The 26,248-nt window shown below is 54.3% G+C and overlaps 1 protein-coding gene across 2 annotated transcripts in view; it reads right to left on the bottom strand.

Moving 5' to 3' along the window:
- Window positions 1–759: 759 nt before the first annotated feature.
- TRAM2 (translocation associated membrane protein 2) overlaps window positions 760–26,248 on the bottom strand; it is a 68,284-nt gene continuing 42,795 nt past the window's right edge. For both annotated transcript variants that reach the window (XM_040249458.1, XM_040249459.1), the window contains exons 3-11: window positions 17,816–17,925; window positions 17,263–17,379; window positions 11,805–11,863; window positions 10,575–10,659; window positions 9,941–10,011; window positions 8,237–8,341; window positions 7,898–8,041; window positions 7,012–7,175; window positions 760–5,884 (exon numbers count right to left, since the gene is read on the bottom strand). In XM_040249458.1, the coding sequence (XP_040105392.1) occupies window positions 5,811–5,884; window positions 7,012–7,175; window positions 7,898–8,041; window positions 8,237–8,341; window positions 9,941–10,011; window positions 10,575–10,659; window positions 11,805–11,863; window positions 17,263–17,379; window positions 17,816–17,925 (929 nt within the window). In that variant the 3' untranslated portion in view covers window positions 760–5,810. The remainder of the gene's footprint in view (window positions 5,885–7,011; window positions 7,176–7,897; window positions 8,042–8,236; window positions 8,342–9,940; window positions 10,012–10,574; window positions 10,660–11,804; window positions 11,864–17,262; window positions 17,380–17,815; window positions 17,926–26,248) is intronic.

Here is a 26,248-nt window from a genome sequence, read left to right as displayed (position 1 = left end):
TTTTTAGAGACCACATTCACATAGCTTTCATTATGGTGTATGTTTGTAATTGTTCATCTCTTACTGTGCCTAATTTATAGACTTCACTGTAGGTTGGTAGGTATGTATAGGAAAACACAGTGTGTACATGGCCCGGTCCTGTCTGGGGTTTCAGGGATCCACTGAGGGTCTCAGAACACACCCCTGTGGATGACGGGAAGCCGCACAGCAGCCATCGGGCACAGTGCAGCACCTCCTGGAGCTGCCTCACCACCCCAACCCCACGCTGGCACACTCCTGTCCACATTTACACCTCCTGTTACAGGCGTAAGTGAAAGAGGCATTCTGCTACCCACCACTCAAAATAACTGACTTGTTCTCTGTCCTTAATTCCAGCTCCCTTACTCACATGACCACAACAAACAACTATCTCAAAAGATATGCAAGAAATTACTAACAGTGAAAAACATTAGAAATGAGGTTGAAATGGAGGCAAACTCATTCTTCATATAAAAGCACACTTGAGAATACAAATTTAAAATTACAGGTGGTGCAAGTTCTTACAAAAAAGAAAGTTGCCAGCAATATCACTATTTTCAAACAATCTTAGTTTTAACCTTTTCAATCTTCAGGGGAAGAAACATACTCTATAAATGCATTGAAGCAACACCCTAATCAATTCCCATATAGCCATCTGACTTCGAGGTGAAATAAAATAACAACTGCAACTTTAAAAAGCAAACGTGAGCATCCAGGAAAAAGGAATTATACCTGAGACAATTAGACTAATAATTCTATGCCTTTTATTCAGTTATTTCAAAAATATTTGATCATTTGTTTCAAAATGTACATTAAAAAAAATTCATACAAAACTGTAATTTGTTTTAAAATCGGACAGAAACAGTGGGAAAAGGATTTGGAAAAAAGTTCACTGAAAATAAAAAGAGCCCCCTCAAAAAAAAAAAAAAAAACCCTTTTACATGAAAGCATAAATACGGCAGGTACAAATTTTCCTTGAGTTCCTTGTTGGAAATTTGGTCCATAACATGAACAGACTGAAGTGGAAAAGTGAAGAGATACTTCGTCCACATCTGTATTATGAGTTTCTCAGGGCACCAGCAGCCTCAGCTCATCCTTCAGATGTTTATTAAACAAGAGAAACTGAAAAAGATGAGGTGTAAAGTCTCGTCACAGAAACACTCGACTCTGTACCCAAGGAGACGGTGGCACTTACCACCGGTCAGATGCGATGGGGTGACCAGGGGCGTCCACACACGGCTGATTCCCAGGAAAACCTCCCTCCTCTCCACACAAACTCTTGAACACTTTCAGCGAAGTGCTGGTGATGCCTCAGGTGTCTCACAGATCTTATTCCCAGATGCTAACCTATTAATGCCCCATCATGAGGATGGTTTTTTTTTTTTTTCCTTTTTAAACAGTTTAAAAAATACAGGGACTTCTAAGACGATTCTATAATGTTCCACTAGAGTGCCACCAAGGTCACGAGAACGACAACAGAAGGAGCGTGGCTACCGTTTCTTCTGTGGGGATGACGACCACCCTCCCATGGGTTCCGTCCTGCCCCAGTGGCCGAGCACTGGAAGGGACAGACGGCCTGTGGGAAAGACCACTGGCTGGGAGAGTTATTGCACAACCCGGAAGAGTGAGGAGGTGGCGGGGAGGGGCGGGCGAGGAGGAGCTGATGCTCAGCAAGGTAACACTGCGAGGAGGGGGCGTCTGCCACAGCCCAGCAGGACCCACGTCAGACGGGCAGCTGTGATAACACTTGTGACCGGAAGTAGTAAACACCTTCCTGCATAAACTTTGGGTCGAATGGGAAACAGATGAGAAGAGGCTACTGCAAGGATACCTTTTCTTCTACACGTTGGGGAGCTGGATGAACAGGGTTCAGCACATGGGCCAGAGGTGTGGTGGCCTGGTGCCCAGGGAGCCCCGAGCTTCCCTGATGGGCAGGTGCCTGCAGAGGGGCCCTCACAAGCACCTGGACTCGAGGAGGGACTGGAAACCACCAGGCCCTGACAATGGGCGGGGATGAGGCTAAGATGAATGAGGGGAAACTGTCACAGTCCGTGTCCCTTTTCCACATAGCTGTACTGCGGCCGGGGGCTGGCCACGCAGTGCAGGTGGAGGCCAGGAGACCACGGCAAGTAAGGCACTTCTGACAAAAAGATACAGCATCAGCTCAGGGCAGAGAGAGGCTTCGCAGAGCCAGCACCCCCGCACTTTCTGGGGACCTCCATAAAACAGAGCGAGCTGGTAAAGGTAGGCGGCTGGGGGACCCGTGGTCTTTCACAGCCTTCTGAAAGGAATTACTCCTCATGCAAGAACTGACAGAGAAGTTGGTGAAGGCCCCTCCCTGAGCCAGCCATACCAGGGGAGAGACTCGACTTGGGTCCCAAGTGATCTGTCAACAGCCCAGTTGTGCAGTCGTGCCTAAGCCCTCCTGAGGAGAGGGCTGCGAGCTAGGAGGGCAGTGGGGAGGGAGAAAGACCACTTGGCAGTCCTGACTCACAAGCCTATGGCCACACTCCACGGGGTCAGGCCGTGACCCCCAGGAGAGGGGGTCTGTTCACTGGGACACGGGGGCCCCTGCAGGCACGTGAGTCACGTGCAGACCTTCCAGCCTTCTTGGCCCCCTGGCCTAGGACAGACCAGCAGGGAGGCCAAAGCCCAGGAAAGAACCCAAAAGGCTGCAAGGAGCAGCCACTTCAGACTTGAAAAGGAACCCGGGACAGAGGCACACATCCTGCCCCTACTTCCTCCTCAGCACTGAGGAAACAGTCAAAGGCGACTGAAAGAAAGAAGGCCCCCAGAGCAAACCCAGCTGCGCGCATCCTGGAACACCCGGCCCAGCTCCAGGGCTTTCCAGTCAACAGCAGCCTCTGCAGAGGCGGTCAGGGCAGGGATCTAGTCTGGTTTCTGAAGTGTGGTAGCTCCGCTTGGGACAGAAATGGGAGAGGTCCTCGTTGGGAAAGGATGCAGGTCTGCAGAGACACATGCAGGGCTAGGACTGACCAGGCCCAGCTCGGCCTGCTCCTGGGTCCCCCAGAACTGCCCTGCCTTCAGAAGGGGCACCTATAACCAAGGAATAATATGCAGTTATCAGAACCTGGAGCAAGATAACAACTTCCCATCACAGAGCCTCCAGGGAAGGTTAGGATCGCCACTCCAGGGCCTCCTCTCGCATGCTACCAGATGCCCCCACGCACGCCAGCCAGCGATGCTGGGGTGGGGCGGGGCTGCTGAGGTAGATAAGTGTCTGCTCAGCTCCTGCCAGATGGTGCTGAGCAGCCTCTCAAACTTGGGGGTGTCTGGCCGGGCCATCACAGAGGATTTGAGACTGAAGAACAGAGCCAGAACAGCCAAACCAAGACAAGGCAGCCCCAGTTCTCAGGACCAAGCGGAGCTGAGATCTTTCGGCCCCTGGCCACACACTGTGAGGCAACCTGCCACAGGCCTGGCTCTGCTCTGAAGCAAATGTGCCAGGCATGCCCGGGGTGACAGGCACCTAGTTATCCTCTCAGCCTCCCCTCAAATCACTCCTGAAGCTGGCGGGTGGAACACTTGCCTCCCGTAATGTTCCCAGGGGCTTCACATGGTGAGGAAGATTTCCCCAACTCTCACCGGGGAACCGACCCCATCGTTTAGGACGCAGGGAGAGCTGGCCCGGCCCCGGGCTGGTGGTACCACCGTGAGGCACACGGTACCGTGGAGACCAAGGGCACGCCAAACACCTGTGTTCTGTCCGTGATCACCTTGGTACCCAAAAAGGGACGCTGCTCTGGGCAGGGCCTCAGCTGCGGCTCCCTCCTCCCTGGCCCAGGGAAAAGGCAGGAGGCTGCAGGACTCCCCAGCATGGAGGGTGGCCTCCAGGGAGCAGTGCCAAGGCCAAGGACACCTAGAGAGGACTGGGCCGGGCATGAGGCCAGCAGGGGCTGAGGAGGCCACAGGCTGACCTGGGCTACATACACAGCATCCCCGGGCAAGCAAGAACAGAAACTTGGCTACAGCCACGAGGCGGGGAGGGGGCACTATTTGAACGGCTGAGGGCATTCTAGACTTGGTCTGTTCAGTTGGTACAAGCCATCCTTTCACCAACATTCTCCCTTACAGCCCAGATAAGTGTCAGGGAAGGAGAAGATGGGAGAAATTCACGTCTTCACAAGCATTGTCCCTCTCCTAATGGTAATCAAGAGAACCCCTTCCCCTCTCCAGGGCCTCATCCTGAGCAGAGAGGCGAGGGTCTACCAGGCTGTCAGGAAGCAAATCCCAGGCACTGGGAGGTTAAAACTTCTCTCTGGGGCAAGTGACCTGGAGAAGGAAGCTGCCTTGATGGAGAGACCCATCTCCCCCGCGCTGGGTAATAACTCAAGGTTTACTTTCTATTCTGATGTCAGGAAGAGCAGCCCCTCAAATGGCACTAACATGCCTGCTCCCACCAGCTTCACACGGCACTCGGGCCTCCTCCTGAGAGCCTCGCTCCCTGCTGGAGTCCCCACAAGGCACTGTGAGGCCTGGAAGCCTTGTCTTTGGGGGGTTGGGGGGGAACACGTGGGGGGAAGGTGCAAAAAGACTCCCGTCAACAAGGCAGGGTCTGCCCTCCTAACCAGCAGAGTGATTCTGAGTCAGCCTGGGTTTATACCGTCTACAATGCTGTGGGCGTGCTCAGCAAACAGCAGCAGACGACAGTAACTCCAAAGGACAGTCAGCAAGTGAAGCGCGCAGGTGAGGGGCCCAGGTGACCCTCGCTGGGGCACCAGGGGTCACCGGGGAGCTTAGTGTTCCTGCAGTGGGAGAGAGGAAGGCAGGGGCAAGGCCAGCCCCCAACAGGCAGGGCTGCTGGGTTCAGAACCGGCATGTTCCCCGCCGGGCTGTTTGTTAACTGCTGTTTGGTTTGGTTGCTGGTGAATGATGGGAAGCGCAGTGCAGCTGGACGTGCCGCAGAAGGCCAGGTCGACACCGTTGTTTCTGCCACGTTACCTCTCTGGAGGCGCCCACCGCGCCGGTCACTTTGCTCTTGCTGTAGAGTGGGATGACTCGTCCTCCTCTAGCAGGCCCCCAACAGAGAGCAGGGGTGGCTGCCGATGCATGACCGACCACGGGACCCAACTCAGTCACCACCGTCCTTCTGGAACGCGTCGTCATGTCCCAGAGCCAAATGCCTTGGCACTTAGGACTAGAAAGGGCCCCCGGGATGGGGGCGGGGGGTGCTCAAGATGGCACGTGCAGAACCAGAATCATACATCTCGTCAGTTCATCAGCACCTAGAAGATGATGATCCAAGAGGGTCGGTCTCTCCTCCTGCTGCCCATCCGCACAGAGATCACCGAGGGGCCACTGCCGGCCTGGCGGAGGCTCCATGGCACGGGGTGGCTGACTCAAGTCCCAGGGACTGGGTGTTGGATGGCCAGCACTGCAGGCTTAGCCTCCTCTCGTTGTAAAAAATCAGACATGGAGAAATTGCACGATAAGGTACACTAACGAGTAGAAAGAGAAACAAGCCATGAAGGAAGAGAAAGAGGAGGCCAACAGAAAAGCAACCGAGAGAGCCTGGGCTTCTAGCAAACCCCACCCAGGACAGAGGGGAGGAGGTGAGGCGGTCTGAGGAAGGGAGAGAGGGAGAGTTTTGGTTTTATTGAGAACGGTTCATGGAGGAAGAAGAGGAGACAGCTGAGACATGAGGAAGAGGAAAAGGCCCTGTGTGAAGGCAGGATTGTGCTGTTTGAGGCGGGGCGTCTGGAGCTGGAAGGCGGGTGGGGGCGCTCCCTGCTGGCCCCCACGAGAGGATCCCTGTTCTCAGCACTTTGGCCTTAAGGAGACTTCAGTTTCTTAGTCCGTGTGGAGGTTCCATTCTCGGCTTTCACCACCCCATTTTCGTGGTAACCTGGGAATGAAAGGAGATGGACATGGAGTTTCTGTTGCGTCTGAAACAGGAGGCTGGGGGTGGGGGTGGGGGTGGAAGGGTGGGGAGAGACCTGGCAGCCCTGTGGCTCTGCACGGGACAAGCCGAGGGGACCCAGGCTGCAGCCCCCCATGGCGAAGGACACCAGCAGGCCACTTCCGGGGGCTCCTGATCCCCTCTAAGTGGGTGGTCTCTGTCCTTCAGCAGGAAGGGCTGAGGTGACACACAGTCACTGAGGCCAGCCTAGACCCTCCCTGAAATCACTCCAAGGCTTCTGGAGTCCTCAGCTCCCCTCAGGCCCCTGCAGGGCACTGGCCGGCTTCAGCAAAGCTTCAGGGAAGCTGACCGGCCAGACAGGAGGAGGTGGAGAGGCTGCAGGGACAAGGCCGTACCCTCTTGCCTGATGCTCCCTCTGCCCGAAAAAACTCCGCTTTTCTTGTCAGCAACACCCTAGTCTCCTTGCTCAGAGTCAGAGGCTCATTTGGCTGCAGCCTCGCCCCATACCCACCCCTGCCCCCAGTGGGGCCTGACTCCTAGCCACACCCAGCCGCACACGTGTCTGAAACACACACAAGCCCTGCCAAGCAGGCCACACCTGGAGAAAGGCCGGTGACTCAGAAGACAGAGCCTGGCGCAGACAGGCCCCCAGGCTGCACGGAGAGCATGGGGCTGGCAGCGCCCCAGGACCTGGCAGGGGCCAGAGGAGAAGGGGGTGTCCCCCATCCGCCAGCCCCTAGCGCTGTCACCTCGGGTCACCCCTGAAGAGAGAGGCAGAGCCAGTATCCTGGCAGACAGCCAGGTCGAGGTGCAGAGCAAGGGGGCAGGTGAGGACACGAGGGCAGGCAGCCGCCCTTGATGGGGTCCCCAAGGCCAGCCTGAAGGCATGCTTCCTGCCAGGGCTCCCCACCCCACCGCCGCCCTGCCCTCTGCGGCCACAAGGGCCCCTGCCTCACCTGCCTGCCCCTGCCCCCCTGACAAGCCATCTGGGCCCAGCCACGTGCCAGTCAGGCCCCGGCAGGAGCCAAAGAGCCCCCTTTGGGGAGGAGCAGCAGCAGGTCTGGTCCAGGGTCCTGGGGGAGTCCACCTGCCCCACACAGATCCACACTCACCTGACTCCCTCTTGATGAGCCTGGCTGCCAGCCTGGGGGCAGCGGGCACCCTGCGCTTGGCGCTCTGCTCACTCCAATACTCGCGCCAGTGCCGCAGCTGTGAGTGGATGAAGCGCCACATAAGCCAGGCCTGGGCGGCACACACCAGCAGCAGCACGCACAGCCTGCGGGGAGAAGGGCCAGGTGGGCTTGAGCGGAGGCACAGGCAGGACCCCGCAGTGCTCGGCCTGCCAGCCCTCCGGGAAGAACGTAGCCAGTGCTGGGCTCAGCTCCAGGCGTGTGGCGGGGGAGGGGGGTGTGTGCTGGCAGGGAGGAGATGACAGATGTGATTCCAGCTCCTGTCACAACTCCCCGTGCCTGCCTGGGACCTGCTGCCCAGAACATGGCACATATAAGCTCCATATCATCGCAGGGTGATGGTTCAAGTGAACTGAGGTACGATACAGCAGAAATCATTCTAGAAGAGCGAATTCTCACCCGGCAAGCAACCCAGACAAATCTCTGATCTCCCCACCCCAGATCCCGGGGGTCATGAGGACTGTGGCCTCCTTGCTGCCCTCCTGGCCGCTTGGGAGAACACGCTGTGAAGAGCCCACAAGGGGTCATGACGGACAAATGAGAGGCTGTTTGTGAGCCCAGCACCCACCGTGAGGCATGGGCCGGCAGGGGACTCTTGACACTGGGACCTGGCCTGCAGACTGATGGTCTAGGGCCAGGCAGGAGAGATGGCTGTGACGGAAGCAGGGGGGTGGCATCTCTTCTCCCTTCCTGGCCGGATGTCTGAGATTCCCCCCTAAACATCAAGGTGCAGGAGACCTGGGGGTCTGTCCCCTCCTGACCTCCAGCCAAAGTTGGGCTGAGTTCACAAGGCTCTTGGCCAGCTCACCTGCAGAGTAACGTGTTGAAGTTCCCTTTCTCGGGGTCAAAGGCCTGGTTTTCCACGCGAGCGAGGCCGAAGCCAATGGCCAACACGGCGAGGGTGAGGATGAAGAGGCGGGTGACTCCAAATACGGCCGCCCAGGCGTTGAATCTGCCCGCAGGGAGGTGCAGAAGGTGTGTCAGCCGTTGGGGCCCAAATGGGAAGAGGGTTCAAGGGTGGTCTGGGAGGGTGCTTGATAACTGAGGTGTCCAAAATAAGATGCTCCAGGAAAAAAATAACCCCAGGGCTCCACCTAACCTCAGGGCCCTCCCATCCCACCCCCCGCCTCAGCCCAGCATCACTCACAGCTTCTCGTTGTTCTCGTCCGCGAAGTGGCAGAGCCGGGCCGTGTGGAAGAGGAACTCAGTCGAGTACTGCAGCAGGAGCAGGACAAGGCCCAGGCGGCTCAGGCTGCGGAGACACAGGCGAGCCTCATAGTCCCCATGAGACACCCATCGCCCTGGGGCCCTGCCTCACCCCGCGATGCAGCTCTGCTCCTTCCAGTCTCTCCCCACACCGAGCCTGGCCTTTCACCTGCTGGGCCCGCTGCCCCCACCTGCTCCCCCCGTGGACCTGGCTGACTTCACAGCACCCGTCACCCTGCGTTCATCACCTGGCCCAGGGTGGGGCCAAGCACAGAAAAGGTGTTCACGGCGAGTAGCTGAGCTGTGCGTGTGCAGAAATACGGGGGAGCTGGTGGGAGGGAGACCCACTGCCCGATTTGTCATCCAAGTCTTTACGGCTAAGAGGCGCACGAAGAAGCAAAACTCAGCACAACATAAGAACACGTGTGAGTGAACCGGCCTCTTAAACCACGAGTTCTCTGGATCCTAAGAATGGTCGAGAGCATGACTGAGGGTGGCCAAGGGTCTCCACACAGCTGAGGCTGGCCAGCAGGATCGTGCCCTTGGCCATCACAAGCCTCACTTCCCAACCCCGCTCCCACCTCAGGGCCCTGCTCCTGGGGTCCCCTCTCCTGCACAGCAACCCCCCCAAGGTCTCCACCTGTCTGACTCTGCCACTCACCCCCCACCAAGTCCCCTCCTCAGAGAGCTCTTCCCACCACAAAGGGGCCACCTTCTCACCCTGCCCACCATGGGAAACTCTTTCCTGATGGACACTCCTTCCCTTCCTTCGAGCGGTCCTGCCTGTGCACCCTCAGCCCATCCTCGCCTTACTGCTTGGTAACCGCGGGCTGGCTTGCTCAGACCTGCCCTGCACGCAGCACCAAGAGCAGAACAGGCCCCACACGGCCTGTGCCCTTCAGAGGCCTGTCCAGGCATGGACGCTGCTCCCAGCCTCCAGACAATAAAGCGGACCTGGCTCTGGATCGCCCTGTTTGGTCATTCTTACAGGAGGCTGTAGTGCAGACCCAGGAGACCCCAGGGCCAGGACCCCCGGGGCGCCTGCGAAGGTTACACAGCACATTGCTTTCCTGTCCCGCTAAAAAACCCAGCCCGAGAAAACTTCAAACTAGAAGACACATCCTGCCCAGCGGTGATTCTCGTCACTACAGACACACTCGGGGTGACAGCCACACTTCTGACCTCGGGACAGCCAAGCAGTGCCTACTCTACACTTCACTGCGGACCAAAGGGAAGTCCAGGGCCACGAGCTCTGGCAGCGCCCCCACCTGGACGCGTGGGGCGGGAGCCCCGCTCAGGCTGCCGGCAACCTGCAACGCCCTGGGTCGGCAGCTGTTTGCCTCAGATCCCTCCCAGCTCTGTCTCGGGTTGAGGCGGTCACTCCTCTGGGTTCCCGTGGCAGGTGGTCCACGTGGTAGCACAGTGTTCATCCCACTTATCTTTGTAGTTTCCTCTCCTACTCGTCGGAGAAAAAATCCGGTAAACATAAAGGAACCATCCACTGTCCATCTATGTAGTCCCAGGTGTCAGCATGGTGCTTGGCACACAGAGTGTCTGATCAGTGCCTCCTGATTAAACGATGGTGTGGGGAGGGGCACAAACATAAAAGGGCGGGGAGACCTGGCCCGCTCTGGGTCCCACTCACTTTAAGAGGTATGCGCCTGCTATGTGGGCCAAGTAGAGGCAGATGTACTGGAGCTGCCGCGGGATCTCCTCCTGCAAGACAGAGAGACAAAAGGCACATGTGCTGACTCCCTAACCTGAGATGCAGGAGCAGGGGAAGAAGGTGCAGGCAGAGCTGCAGAGCAGGCAGGAGGGGTGCAGAACCGTGCTGCTCCAACACAGGCAGACTGGGGTGCCCCCAGAGACCCGTGCACCAGGCTGTACAAAGTCTGAAGGCAATGCAATGGTCAGAGGGCGGGACTGGGCTCAAACAAAAGAGATAGGGACTGGCGAACAGGGCTTTTGGAAATAAGTCAGAGGGAAATTAAAAAAAAAAACTGTGGAAAAGGCAAAGACCTCTCCATCAGCTCCCCTGAAGATAAGTCAGGTTTCCCCCAAAGTTGCATGTCCTCTAGGGGAGGAAGAGGCTGAACTCGCAGCTCCTCACTCCCTCCCCGCCCCAACAATCCTAGAGGACATCAGGGAGACTCTGACAGGCGCTGGCTCAGTATCTCACTCAATACACCCCCATCTCCACCATGAGTGGGCGGCCAGAGGGAGGAACAGCAGGAGGGTGGGGGGACAAGCGGTGTCAGAGAGGAGCAGCGAGTACTCACCTTCCGTACCTTCTGGAAGTAGAGCTCGGGAAGTGCGTGCAGCCAGTAAGCCAGCTGGCACAGGTAGAAGAACTTCACCTGGAAGCTGGAGACAAGGGGGCCAGTCACCCAGAGGGATGGAGAGAAGCCCCTGCCAGGGTGGGCGGGAGCAGGCGGTGTGAGGAGCTGGGCTGAGGCTGGGGCGGGTAAGGGAGAGCAGGGCTGTGGGGAGGGGGGTGGGCAGCTGGCACACACTACTAGATCCCTGGGCCGGGACACTGCTCCACATGCGGAGGGACACAGGAAGCCCATGGAAAGACACAAGGATGAAAAGAGCAGAGGATGGGGGTCTTCAGCCCAGAAGAGGAAAGGCTAAGGAGGGGCCTGATTCCAGAGCCCTGTCAGGGAGGAGGTAGTGGGCAGCAGGCACATGCCAAGGAAGGCAGAGGTCTCAGCTGCAGAGGATGGATCTAACTCCGCTAAGTCTCCAGGGCTGCTGTTCTAAGGGTCTTAGGAGAGGCTGAGAGTCATTTCGGGAGCATGCGGGCCCAGCTTTGCCCTCCTGGTATCCCACTGGAACAGGAGCGGGGAGGTGCTGCGTTTGATGGAGCTCAGATAGACGCAGGTGTGGATGTGAGCAGGTGCCAGGAGGCGCAGCCCACGGGGCTCCAGGCAGTGGCTCTGCTTCCCCCTCCCTCCCGGCAGTTTAGGAACCCGCTACAGACCCAATGCTTATGCCCCCTACCCTTGAAATTCACATTTGAAATCCTAACCCCGCAGTGACAGGGTACCAGGACGCAGGGCCTCTGGGAGGTGATGAGGGCACAGGGGTGGACCCTCCCGAGTGGGATTAGGGCCCTGGTGATAAAGGCCCTTGTCCGCTTCTGCATGTGAAGAAGATGCCATCTGTGAAGCTGGAAGCGGCCTCAGCAGACGCTAGGTCTGCCAGCCTCCAGAACTGCAAGGAAGGACTGTCTGGGGTTTATAAGCCCTCTGGACCCCCGCCGTCTGCAGTGCTCCCTGACGGCAGCCGGGCGGAGACCCTGCACCCGCGCTCCTGCAGGAAGCACCCGAGCTCCGAGCACTGGGGGAGGCAGCAGCTCCCAGACCGGCCTCCACGACACTGGCCCCAGAAGGCTTGGGGGGGCGTCCGGGCTTCATGCCCACTGGCCCATGTTCTGGCCAGTCTGGGGCGAGAAGCTGGCACACCCAGCCCGCTCCGCCCTGGGGACAGAACGTGACAATACTCACGGGAGGTACACATGCGGGTAGTCTTCCCAGAGGCTCCTCGGGTTTGTTAAATATCCTTCCTGTCATGGGCGGGAAGAGACTGCGTTTAGAGACGTGACTGTGAGGCCAGCTGGGACCAGGGGTCAGACACACACCTAGTCCCCAGATGGCAGAACGAGGCGGCCACGGGAAACGTGAATACGGAGGCCCTCTGGCACTTGGCCGGTCTCTCTATTATAAAAAGGAGTTATGATGCAGGAGGAACAGCCCTGCTCTGAGGTCTGACTGACTGAAGACCCGAGTCTGACTGTGGGTCTGACCCTGACTGGCCGCATCCTCCGAGCAAGTTTGTCTCCCTGAGCTTCAGCTGGCTTGTCTGTAAAATGAGGATAAAAATACCCTCCCAGAGTTATTGTTAGAAATAAATGTGACAGTTTATGTTTATGTGACAGTGTCGAGTATTATGCCTGGCATGCAGGCACTCAGGAAATGCTTGCAGGGTGAATAAGCAGATCAACTCCAGAATCACCGTCCACTGGAGAAATGAAAAGCCTCCTCTGGTTTTTCACAACGCTGTGAGTAAAAACAACGGCAGGACCCCACAGGCCTCCCCAACGGTGTCCTGTGTGACACTCATCACACAGTGCAGTTCCTGTCCTGGCGCCAGGACACCATGGGCCTTCTTTTCCAGCTGTTTCTTTTTTTTCCTGGTTCTTTTCTAGCCCTTCTTTGCATCTAGCCCAGGACCTCTTACAGAGTAAGGGGAGGCAACCTGAACACCCTCCGATCAGAAGACACCTGGACATGCTGCATGAAATCTAACAAGTGTTCTTCCGGATGCAAAGCTGAGCTCACAATAAGAAAGGCAAAACCCCTAGGGCCCAGGAGGGCAGAGCAGAGGGCTGAGGCTGTGGGACCAGGGCACATACACCCACATGGGGACAGGAAGACCCTCAAACGGGTACCACTCCAGAGAAAGGGGAGACTAGAAAGGATCTGACAAAGAACAGAGGGAGAAGAGGTCGATGTCTGCTCACCCTCGGCTCAGTATGGAAACAAAAAAATATGACCTCCTGAACATCTGTAACCTCAGATTCACTTTCACGTGGGTTTGGAGCACACATGGACATCACCTGTGTGTCCAGGAGTCCCCACCTAAGAACTCAGCATTGGCGGTATTGCAGACTGGTGAGACCACCGGGACATACTCTTGTCCAAGGATATACAGGATTCTGACACGCAAAGCCTTGCTAAAGATGACTTTATTATCCAGGATCACAAAACATACAAGGAAACAACCCACCAAGAGCGAGGAGGCCAACGGGACGCTCAAAGAGGACAGAGGTGATGGCAGCCTGACCTCAGTTTAGAGAAGGGCAAGGAAGGAGCCCCGGAAACGAGGTGGCTTCTCAGCAGTACAACTGAAATCTGAGCTGCATCCCCAGCCTCCTGGTCCCGGCACCCCAGGCCTGGTTGCCCGGTCCGTCAGAAAGAAACGAAGCTAGTGCCTTGGATGAGGAGGCCGAGAGTTTCAGATGTTCCCACCAGGACCAAGGACCAGCTGTGCCGGGGAGAGGAGGCCCAGTGGCTCACAGGGGAACCTCCAGGTGGCTACAGGAGCCTCAGCCTTATTTCCACGGGAGGGCCAGTCTACCCCCACTTGAGTCACTAAACACCTGAGGACATTTCAGGTATGGCCCATGGCCCCAAACCCACGACCAGGGCTTTATTAACACAGCTTCCCAACTGATTGGGTGCCCTCAGGCACAGGCCCAGGGCAGTCATGGTCTCCCCCCAAACCCTTCCGGCCTCATTCCATCTTCCTCCTCACAGTCCGGCAGTAGTGGGAGGCTCCAGGGCGAGCTGGGTGAAGAGAGGGCTTTTCTGCATTGAGGCCACCCCTCACTGCCACCCACAGGCCACCTGCATCAAGACACCAACCCTGGGCACAGAGGTTCACAGCCTTCCACCCTCCCTTCCAGGAAACCACAGCAGGCAGGACATTCCTTCCTGGAAGAAGCACCAGTGTACTTAAGGAGGAAAATGGTACTTCGAGGACTGAGGTGGGAGAACTGCAGCCAAAAAAAAAAGACTGGCCAAGAAAAGCAGCATTGACAGAAATTTAAAGCCCAGAGAATCCTGGGATATTAAACAGGGACCCTCCCGGCTTGGCCCTTCATTTAGGAGACAAGGAAGTCAGAAAAGCAACCGACGGCAGAGAAAACGTCCCACAACAATGCTGCCTGCCTGCGCAGGGCAGGAGGGAGGCGCACGGGGCAGCCGGAGGAAGAATGACTCACTGCTCTGAGAACAGTCTTTTCCAGACCTCGGGCCAGGCAGCCGCCCAGGGAGGCCCAGGCCGGGACCCTCGGAGCTCAGCACATAGAGTGTGGGCTCGCCACCCCCAGATCTCCCTGCTGCCGGGCATGCTGTCTGGGGGCCTTTGGGGTCCTCTGTTCCTTCCTGGTTCTACAAATCAACTAGGCAGCAAGGAGGCCCGCCGAGCCTCCACACTCCCTCCCCTCCCCCACAGCCAGAAAGCACCAACGGAAGAGGAGAATCCAGTCCAGATACGGCCAGCTGCTCCCTGGACCCACCGGTCCTTCAGGAACACCACTGTGGAGGTTCCGCTCCAGGCAGGCTGTCTGTCAGGAGGCGGCAGCCCTGTCCTGCACACCTGCCCTGAAGGTGCTCCAGGGCAAGGCTCCCGCTGAGCGCCCAGCTGCAGGCCTACACTAGGAAGGGAGGCGTCCCTGGGAAGCCAGGCAGGGGGACCAGGCACCCACCCAGCCTGATTTCCACAGTACAGTTCTGTTTCTTTGCCCTGAACGATGAACAGCAGTTGGGCTAGATTAAAGGTAGGAGGTTGACATTACATGATCAGTTGGCCCATCCACAACCCCATCACACTGCCTACATCAATGCAGAGAGAAATCTGAATCCAGCGCCAAGATAAAACTGGTTATTTTGTGGGGGAGGGATTTAGGATCAATTTTTGCTCTCTTTTTATAACCTTTTATGTATGGCTCATGTTTAAAAAAAAAAAAGATCTCTGAATTCATAAAAACAAGTGATTGATTACTTTAAAAACTGCTGAAAGCTGGAACAAGAAGATACATTTGCAGTTTATTCCTTCTCACAACAGTATTGAGAGAGCACTCTGTACATGCTGTACATGCTGGGAACACACCGAGAACTGAAGTTGGGGGCCAGCTGTGAGTACAATTCTGGGAGCAGTGCTAGGCAGAAGCAGGCCACAGAGAACACCCATTAACAAGCAAACACCAGAGTAGAGGGCAGAGTGCAGCAGATACAAGAGGACGGGCATCCTCTGTGGAGGTGACATTTAGGTGGAGAGCTGGAAGGTATGGGATGTCAGGGGATAGAGCGCTGCCTGTGAAGCCCAGGAGGCAGGAAGGCCAGGAGAGAGAACGGTGGGGCCTGGGGCGAGTGAGAAGAGATGGATAACGCCGGCCCAGAGCTCAGGAAAAAGCACAATTTCCCTACAAGTGGGACAGCGGCTTTGAAAGCAGAGGGTGCATGACTTGGATTACATTCTATGAAGATCTGTCTGGCTGGGCAGAAAATGGATAGGGGCGGGTGGATGGAAACAGGAGTGGAAACAGCCTCCTTCTACAAGTGGTCCAGCGAGGATGCTGGTGGCCTAGATTACAGATCAGGGCTGCCCAGCTGTGGCACTAGTGAAGCCCAGGGCCAGACTGGTCTTTGCTGTGGAAACTCTCCTGTGCACTGCAGGACACTCAGCTCATCGCTGGCCTCGACTCACGAGATGCCAGGAGCATACTGTCAAGTGTCCCCTGGAGAGACCCACCGGCCTGGGGGCAGAGATGCAGGCAGAAAGCAGGGGACAGGCCCTCCACGTTCTGGTGGAGGCAGGGGGCCTGCTGATGAACTGGCTGGAGAATGAAAGAGAAGAATTGAGAAAAAAAGTTCATCATAACAGAAACATATGATTTTAAAACCCTAGCTGTTTTTACTCCTTTTACACGAGGACCCTCTCTTCTTCAGTCACTTCCACTTGGAATGGCGTGGAGGGAGCACGTGAAGGCTGAGAGCCACATGGGGGTTAAGGACTGGGGTCACTGGAACTTTCCAGGGTCTCTATCTCCAGCTGGAGACGCTGAGTGGAGGCCTGGCTGTCACCACAGAAAAAGCCTGTTAGGAGTGAACGCAGGAAAGTGCGACCGCTCCAGACTGACAAGCCTCGCTTCCAAGCCCTCGACAGGCCCGGGAGAAGCAGGGACTTGGCGTGGAGCCTTGCACACTCTGGAGGGGGTGGGATATCCCCTGGGTGAGTGGCTGGGTCACAGTTCGGGTGGATGGTGGGGTGAGACTGAAAAGGCAACAGTGATTCAGAGACGAGGCAAGAGCAGTGAGGTATCTGAAGGACCCCAGGGTTGCTCTGCCTCAGGGGAGCTCCGGGTCTCCAGAGGCTACGGGACCCAAACAGCCAGCAGCAGGGAGAGATCTGAGCCCAGTGGTGTGCACACTTCCTGGGGCTGCATCTGCGCTGCACAACAGCAGGGGGCACTACTCGCACAGACCACACCGGAAATCGGCCCCAGGGCCTGCTCCGCAGCACAGAGGCCTGGGGCCCTGGGTTTCAAATCCCTAGTGTTCAGTGGTAACAGAAATACAGGCAACATGCTGAAGGACATGCTGAGTCCTGCTTTGAGAACATGGGCCCAGGGTTCAGACCAGGGACAGAGGGGTCCCGAAGATGGGAGAGTGGGCCACTGTCACTAAGGAAGAGGAAGGGGGTGAGGGGTCAGGGGAGGCAGGGAAAGAAGCTCCTAAAAGATCACAAGGTTGCAGAATTTTCCAAGCCCCTGGCCTGGATTTCTCACAGGACGATTCTAGCTCATGAGGAAGACACCCGGTTACAGACAGGAGGTGCTCCAGGCTGTGGTTGGGGAATTAAAAACTTCCTAGCACAACCGGCTTGTTAGAGGGAACCTCAAAGGACTGTCCACATTCTGCTGTACAAAGTAATTTTGCTGTGTCAAAGGTTGCTTAAGAGTCGTATTGTGCAAAGAGGGAAGGCAGGTCAGCTGCCTGCTCCTCCAGGCATTTGATGGGGGCGGTGCTAACTCTCGGGGGCCTGATGTGCACACAGCAGGGCTGGCCATGCCCTGGGAGGCCAACGTGGTGAATCAGAAGCAGAGCCTCAAGTCCTGTCCGCTGCAGAACCACATGACCGGAAACCTGAGCTTGGATTCCTTCAATCCATGACCCAGGTGCCAAGGTGAACATAAACCTCAGCTCAAGGGACAGCACGGTGCGGGGGCCCTCAGAGGAGGCATGGAGCTATGGAGCTGTACGCTGTCATCACGGTGACATCTTTTGGACCAGATGATGCTCCCCGGCTTCACACAACTCCTAAACCGCTGATCCCTCTTCCACCACGATACCACGGCTGCCCGGGCCCCAGCCGTCAGCAGTCACGAGGACCACTCACCGTCACCACCACGTAGAAGCACCAGATCACCGAGCTGAGATGAAAGACGACCAGCTGCCCAGATTCGTTGAACTTGCTGTGCTTGACTTTGGAGAGATGAAGCCGTTTGCTGATTTTCTAAAGGAGAGAGAGGGACCCGCGTGTTAATATATAAGTGTATGGATAACGGGCAGGTTTCAAACACCTCTGCTCTCCCCGCGAAGGGGCTGAAGCTATTTCGTGTGAGTGCTGAATGTGCATGCAGCGTTGAGCTGAAGGCAAGCACCCTGAACAAGCGGCGAGGTGGATGTCTTTAGCCGAGACGTAAAGGCAACATCCCCGACCCGTGCGGGGTGAGCCCCAATGATGCCGTGTCGACACACTTCAGGCAGCTCCCTCCCGTGAATAAACACCGCTACTAGGAGGCGGGGAGGGGGACCACAGTGCGGTGTGGAAGGTCAGCCCCCCAGGGCCAGCTGGAGCCTGTGAAAGGGGATGGAGGCCTCCGAGCTGCGGCCGCTCCCCCCACACGTCCCCTCAGCCTCCCACCTCCAAGCCCAGGCCCGGCACTCACGTCTAGTATGTACTCCTGCACCACGGCGTGCAGGATGATGGCGATGAAGATGTAGAACAGGACAGTGACCAGGTCTTTCGGGCCGTAGCGGTAGTGCACCGTCTCGCCGTCTGCGGAGGCAAAAGAGCCACGTCAGCAGCCCTGCAACCCACAACTGACGGGACACTGGAGCGCAACGTGCCATCAAGGGCTTCCCTTTGGCTGTGACGCCAGCCTGAGAAGAAAGAGTTTACTCCGGAGAACCCACCCACCCTCCGGACTTGGGCCCCGGGAGCACCAGTGGGGAGGGGTAATGAGAAGCCAGCCCATGGCATGCCCTGATTTGGGCAGGAGGGCTTGGTGGCTGCAGCTAGGGGTTGGAGACAACCAGCTTCCATCACTCCCTGGCTGTGTGACTACAGAAAAAGTGACCAACCTCTCTGAGCCATAATCGCCTCCTCTGTAAAAACGGGACTGCAGATTATAGATTTCATTGAGAAAGCACGGGGTGGGGTTCAGAGTGCAGGCTCAGAAACCTGAGCTCATATCAAAACTGTCATTTATCTCCTCCCCCTTTTTGCTTTTTGGCCACACTGCGCGGCTTGCAGGATCTCAGTTCCTGACCTCAGGTGATGGCAGCGAAAGCCCGGAGTCCTAACCGCTAGGCCACCAGGAAACCCACTCCTCCCTCTTAAAAAAAAAAATCTCAAGTACAGGCGACTTATAACATTGTTTTGGTTTTAGGCACACAGCAAGTGATTCAGTTATATGTAATTTTTTTCAGATTATGTTCCAGTATTGGTTATCACAGACACTGAATATGGTTCCCTGTGCTATATGTATGTAATTCCCTGTTGCTTATCTATTTTATATATAGTAGTGTGCATCTGTTAATCCTATCTGTCAATCCTAACTTATCCCTCCCCCTACCTTCCGGTTTGGTAACTATAAGCTTGTTTTCCATGTTTGTCTGTCTCTGTTTTGTGAATAGATTTATTCACATTATTCTTTTAGATTCCACATATGAGTGACATCATATAATACTGGTCATTGTCTGACTTACTTTCACTTAGTATGGTCACCTCTAGGTCCATTCATGTTGCTACAAACTGCATTATTTCATTCTTTTTACGGCTGAGTAATATTCCACTATATATATATATAACATCTTTATCCAGAAAAAAAAAAAAGAGGAAAACTATAATTCGAAGAGATACAAGCACCTCAGTGTTCACAGTAGCACTATTTTACAAAAGCCAAGACATGGAAGCAAACCTAAGTGTCTTTCAACAGATGAATGGATAAAGAAAATGTCATTTCTTCCCAGTGTAGCTCTGGGGCACCTCTATGTGTGACCTTTCTGGGCCTCAGATTCCTCATCTATAAAATGAGGATAATGGAATTCTTGTACTATAGGATTTTTGTGAGAATTAGGTGACTTCAAAAATGCAAAGTGCTTACTTAGAATAGTATCTGCTGTATAGGAAGTACTGTACATGTATCTGCTATTATTTTTGTTGTTGTTTTGGTTACATGCAAGATGCTTACCAGTGCCTATAAACATACACTAAAGTTATTAAAAATAGTATTTGGTAGTGATAAATGAGAGGCAATTCCAGATATCTTAAGTCTTGCAAAGCTCTGCTAGTGCCACCACTCCCTCCACGGACAGAGGAGGCTCCTGCCTTCTGTCCAGTTGGCAGACCTGCAGGAGCTCAGGTCCCAGACCTGGATCCCTGGTGCCCCGTGGCCCGCCCTCCCCCAGGCAGACACACTGGCCACCTCTCCAGCTGTGCTGCCTTTGCGCTGAGTCACACACACATGAGTCATCTCTCTCTGCTGGGATGCATTTACCAGAAGGTAGGCCAGGGTGAGTGAGTTTCAGGGTGGCCACAGAGCCAAGCAGAGCTGACTGGGTCACTCTGGGAGCCAACCCATGACCCCGCCACCCTGGACCGGGAGAATGCACTGGTGGGTGGTGGAGGGGGTGGGGAGTGGGCTGGGGAGGGCGCAGGAAGACATGAGCTTTGAGATCAGGCCAGCTTTCCTTCGTCCTCTCCCTCCTTGCTTCCACAAACACCCTACTCTGTGAGAGCCACTGAGCTGACTGCTGAAACACGGAGACCAAAGACACTGCCTCAGCTTCGGAGAGCACAGACCAGCTAGGAGACTGACAAATAAGTGTAGAAAGACCTACAGACAGGCAGGCAGCCACACGGCAGCAAGAGATAAACACAGCCACACAGGGAGCCAAGGCAGGTGAGGGAGACTCCAGCCGGGGTGAGGGAGACTCCAGCCGGGGCGGGGGAGGTGGGGCAGCCTGTCAGGATAAATGGGATGATATAGAAGCTTGAGAACAAGCAGGGGTAGGCAGGTGGGGGCGGGGGGTGGGGGGGAAGAGGGGCGGTGGAGCCTCCTGGGCAGACGAGCATCTGCTAAGGATGCAGGGAACGAGGACACACTGCTGAGGGCGGCCAGGGTACCACATAAAGGGTGTGGACATGATCCTGAAGGCAACGTGGAAACATCGAAGAATTAAAACTCAATAGGAAAATGCGGAAACTGGGTTTCAGACAGTCTACTCTGGCAGCAGTGCTGCATAAGCATTGGGCCTGGAGGCAGATGCTAGTGAGACAGGTAAGGAACCAGGGGGACAGGAAGTCAAGTGGAAGAGGAATCAGGGAGGGAGGAGGGCCATTGGTGGCCGAGACCTGTCAGTCGAGGTGACTGACGGGGGCAGGGGCTGAGACGCAGGAGGGGAGCTGGGACGGGGGGTGGGGAGTGGGGGGGGGGTGGGGGGGTGGGGACAGGAGGAAGGGAAGAGGCGGGCGTGTGGGTCAGCCTATGCTTCTGCCCTTCCATTTGCAAGGCCGGCATCACCCTTTCCCAGCCTTTGTAATGGAGGATCAATGGAGACTAACTAGTTTGCAACATATTTTGAATCTATAAAATAATACATGCAAAGTTTCACCATTAAGACCAGCCTTATTAGGCAAAACGGCACTCAACCAAAAAAAGCGTGGCCCCAAAGTAGTTGAATAACACATGTCAAGGGCTTCCCTGGTGGTCTAGTGGTTAAGAATCCACTTTGCAATGCCGGGGACACCAGTTCGATCACTGGTTGGGGAAGATCCCACATGTCACAGAACAACTAAGCCCGTGAGCCACAACTACTGAGCCAGTGCTCTAGAGCCTTCGAGTGGCAACTGCCAAGCCCTCAGACCGCAACGAAGGGTAACCCCAGACTCCCACAACTAGAGAAAGCCCGTGCAGCAACAGAAACCCAGGGCAGCCAAAATAAATAAATCTTTAAAAAAAAAAGTCAAGACTTTGGATTATCCATCTTAAAGCCTCTTCAAATTACTTCCATTCATCACCCCATTCACTATGCTTCCAAAGAGATGTGACCAGAGCCTTAAATCCTTCTTGAAACAAGAAGGGATGCGTGGACTAACATTCTTTTACTCCTTTGCTGATAAGAGCTCCATGCGTATTTGCTCAGCCACCAATAAACCACAAGCAGGGCTCCATGCTGGACACTGGGGCATGGCAGGGAATGAGGTGGGCATGGCCCTGCCCTCTTGCAGCTTAGCAGCTACACACCAAATTCTCTATACCCAAAACCAGAGGCCAACAACGACGACAAAAACAAAACAAACAAAAAAACACAATTAGATTGAAAATTGGGCAAAGACTTGGAGCAACAGGGAAGGACCCAGAGATGATCAAACTAAGTGAAGTCAGTCAGACAGAGAAAGACAAACACCATGTGATATCACTTATAAGTGGAATCCAAAATAGACACAAATGAACTTATCTATAAAACAGAAACAGACTCACAGACACAGAGAACTTATGCTTACCAAAGGGGAGAGAGGTGGGGGGAGGGGGTGCACAGAGAAAGCAGGAGTTTGGATTAGCAGATACAAACCACTATACACAAACTAGATAGACAAGGCCCTGCTGTATAGCTCAGGGAACTCTATTTAATATCCTGTAATAAATCGTAATGGAAAATAATTTTATTTTTAATGGGCAAAGGAACAGACATTCCTCCAAAGAGGACACACAAATGGTCAACCGGTATATGGAGAGACCCTCAACATCACTATCATTAGGGAAATGCAAATCAAAACCACAATAAGGTACCACCTCAAATCCATTAGAATGGCCACAATTTAGGAAAAAAAGAATAAGCGCTGGTGAGGGTGTGGACGAATTAGAACCATATTTGTGCATTGTTTTGAGAATGCAAAATGGTATAGTCACTATCAGAAACTGTATGATGATTCCTTGGAAAATTAAAAATAGAACTACCAGATGATCCAGCAATTCCACTTCCGGATACAGAAGAAAAAGAACCGGAAGCAGGATCTTGATGGGACTATCTATAAACCCCATATTCACAACACACATCACAAGAACCAAAGGTGGAAACAACCCACGTGTCTATTCACAGATGAATGGAAGAACAAAATCTATGGTCCATACATAAAACAGACCGTGAACACTATTCAGCCTTAAAAAGGAAGGAAAACCTGTCACATGCTACACAGAACCTTGAGGGCATCATGCTAACTGAAATAAGTCAGTCACTAGAAGACAAATATTGCATGATTTCATTACCGGAGGGCCCCAGAGGAGAAAAATTCAGAGACACAACAAGAATGGTAGCTGCCAGGGACTGGGGCAGGGGAGGGATGGGGGGCCGCTGTTTCATGGATGTAGTTTCAGTTTTGCAGGATGAAGCATTCTGGAGGTTGTACCAATAGTATCAGTGTGCTCAACACTACTGAACTGGACACTCAGAAACGGGTAAGATTGTACATCTCATGACAGGCGTATTTCATGACCCCCCCAAAGAAAAACAGTGGCCAGGTGTGATGAGTGCTAATGACATGGGCAGGAAATGATGAGGGCAAGGCCCTGGGGAGGAGGCGTCACTGAGGTGTGACGCTGAGGTGTGCCAGTCAGAAGTCTGGGTAGAGGCGACCAGGGAAGATCCCGGTGGGCAGAGGACTGGGTGAGCTGGAGAGCAGGGGTGAGCAGACCATGGCACACCCCAACCCCCACCCCTGACAAGCATCCAAAGGCAAGGGAAGGTTCTGGAGCACTGAGCCACAGACAACTTTTGTAAAGATCACTCTTCCTGTCAGATGGAAGGGTTAAGTGGGCTGGAATAGGGCCAGGAGAGCGGTCAGGAGGTGCCCACAGGAGGCCAGGGTGGGGTGCAGGGGTGCCCTCCACTCGGAGGGTGGCAGCGTGATGTCTGAGAAGACAAATTCGGAGAGATGTGGGCAATGGACTCACAAGGACCAGTTGGTGGGCGGGCCGTGCGGAACGGTTCTCAAGTTCCCTCTGGAATCTGTCCTCTGGTAGCACCCACAGTTTCAGAATGCGTCAACCTGCTGTCTTGTTTGGTCCTTGTCCACATCCATGGAGAAGCAGAGTGGATGAACCAGCAGGCCTCACAGGGTTAAGGGACAGGGCCATTTCTCAGGTCTCCCAGGGTCCCACAGCCCAGCCTGGCCCCCAAAGCCACCTCGGGTCAACAGAAACCCCCTTCATGACCCTCGCCCTGACCCCACACCCTGACTGGTGAGAAGCTGATCCTTGGACTTCTTTCTCTTACCACAGAGCAAGGAGCATCACACAAACACTCACGAGCTGTGCTCTGATTCACGCACAGCATCTCCACTGCTCTCCCCTTATCTGCTACCCTCCTGCCCTTAATCAGAGCAGGAAAGGGGACTGGTTTGGCCCCTTCTGCTCACCAAGGAGCAATGGAGGTCGGAAACCTGTTTTTCCAGGAGGTTATAAACAAATGGATTTTTTTTTTTCTTTTTAAATGTTTGGTTGCTAACAAATTCTTAAAAAATCCTCTCCCCAACCATGTTAGAGCTCTGACCTTTTAAGCAGCACCCCCACTCTGTATGAGCTCTCAGAAAAGAATGGCAGCAGTCTGGCAGTGGGCTACTGTGATTTTTTAAAATTAAAGTTTAGGTCTTTTTTTTTTTACCTTTTTATCTTGTATTGGGGTATAGCCAATAGGTCCCTTTTTAAAAGAAAAGAAAAAAAAAAAAAACCTTTCTTGGCTTTACTGCATGGTATGTGGGACCTTACTTTCCCGACCAGGGAACTAACCCACGCTTCTTACACTGGAAGTGCAGAGTCTTAGCCACTGGGCCACCAGGGAAGTTTCTGAGCTGCTGTGATTTTTAAGAAGAATATGTTTTGGCACATCTGAGCTCTTAGACCAGAGAGGTGATTCCAACCCAGAGTCACAGCAAACATCCGCAGAGACCAGGCGGCGAACGCAATGAGCAAAGTGGTCCAGGCGTCTTCAGGTAAATCCTTCCAACCCAGGGTCTGCTTCACTAGCAGTCTTCAGGACCACAGAGCTCCCCACCGTTTCTCCCCAGCTGTAGGGCCCTCCCGGCCTGCCTTTCACATTTCCACTTTCAGAGAGAAACAAGTTTAAAAAAAGAGTGACATCCCTTTAAACCTTGCTAGAAGTAAAACAACAATTCACACCAGGATACACAGTGGCTGCCAGGCAGTCTCGGTGTTGGGGGCACATTAGAGAGAGGTGGCGACTGTGGTGAAGTGTAGAGCGTCTGCCCTGAGGGGGTGAAGGAAGGAGGGGCAAGGCCACTGGAGGGGTGCGGCCCCGTATTTCAAAAGCAGAGAGAGAGAGAGGTTCCCTACATGAAATCATCTGATTTTAAAATGCTAGTGACTAATTCCAAAATTGTAAAAACACTTTATGGTCCAATTACCAAACTGGCCAAAGAAAATACGCATATAAGCCAGCTCTGACCACAGGCCACTGATTTACAATCCCCAGCCCAGATGCCTCCTGACACCTCCCAACGCCCATATTCCAAGTCCTCTTCCAGCACACCACAATGGAGAAGGTCAGTATATCCCCCCGGAGGGGTTAACCTCGCCCTGGAAGAAGCACCTTCAGTAATGACCCTCCCTCTATGAGTGACTCATCCTGTCTGCTGTCAAAAGTGGCACTCGCTTTATCTCTGATCACAGTTTAAAAGTGAAGGACAGGGAAGCCTGGTGTGCTGCAGCCCACGGGGGTCACAAGGAGCTGGACACGACTTAGCGACTGGACGACAACAACAGTTTAAAAAGAGAAACAACGTGATCAGTAAGAGCCTGGCTGTCCCGACAACCTCGGGTGGAGCCGGCCCTTTCGGGAGCACCCTCTCACCTCCTGCTTTGTTTGCTTCCTATGACTAACAGACATTTTCCCGTTTTCCCTGGTGTCACCTGGAAGCAGCTTCTCCCGCCTGCCTCCACAAGTCCCATCTTGTCTGGACACAGCTGTGCAGTGTCTGACCTCCTCCCAGGGACCTGAGCTGGCCAGTGGCCAGCTATGGCTGATGCCCCATCCGCTCTTTACATCCGCTTAAAGTCCAGGCACCGCCAGCAAGGGTCCTGCCTTTGTCCCGAAACCTGGTGCTTCAAAGAACACCACTGTACAACCTGGATGCCTCTTTTGCTCCAAGCTTCCTTCCTCACCCTTGCAAACCTGGATTTGAGTTCCTTTCTATTGGTTTCTGTGCTTGCGGGCAACTGTTTCCTCATTATTCTGAATCTTCTACATAATCAATAAATCCAGAACTCTGACATGACACCAAAAGCAAAATCAAGACGCAAATGATGTCTGAGGGGAAAATATTTATAATTCGGATTAGAAACAAAGGTTGATCTTCCATTGTATGAAGAGCTCCTAGAACTTGAGAATGAAAAGGTAACAAACCCAGCAGAAGAATGGGCAAAGGATTTGAACAGACAATTCACAGAGGAAAACAATACAGATGGCCCTTTTACATTTAAAAGGATGCTCAACCTCACTGAGAAGAGAAACAACTACAGACACAATGAGATACCATCCCACCCCTGTCAGACTGGCATAAATCCAAAACTGGTCGCTCACTCTTACTGAAGCTATGGGAAACCAGGCTCTCACCCTGCGGTGGGATGCGAAATGGACCACCTCTTTGGAAAGGCGATTTGAAAATTTCCAGAGATTACAAACCATTGACCTTTGGATATGGCAATTCCCCTTCCGGGGATCTGTCGTATAGCCGTATCTGCCATGTTCAAAATGACTCCTGCAAAAGGTGGTGCACGGCAGCGTGGTTTTTAACAGCACCCTCACGAAAACAACCCAAGTAGTTTTCATCTCCGGCTGCCTGGGTTACAACGTCTTATAACACACAGTTGTAACGAGGTACCACAATACCTCCCCAGGGAGCCCAGGGGAGCACGCTGCTGCACGTCCACCCCAGGGCCGGTGAATCAGAAACTTGGACATGGCCCAGGAATCCATGCTTAACGTCACCAGGGGATCCCAACACATTGTCCATATAGACAATGGAGCCAGTTTTTAAAAAAATCAAGGAGAAATGAAGGGCGAGAACAGGAGAAACTAAT

This window comes from Oryx dammah, unplaced genomic scaffold (genome assembly GCF_014754425.2).
Source record: "Oryx dammah isolate SB20612 unplaced genomic scaffold, SCBI_Odam_1.1 HiC_scaffold_11, whole genome shotgun sequence".
In the NCBI taxonomy this organism is placed as follows: domain Eukaryota; kingdom Metazoa; phylum Chordata; class Mammalia; order Artiodactyla; family Bovidae; genus Oryx; species Oryx dammah.
The sequence above is the reverse complement of the archived record's forward strand: the minus strand, read 5'-3'. Positions and strand labels throughout refer to the sequence as shown.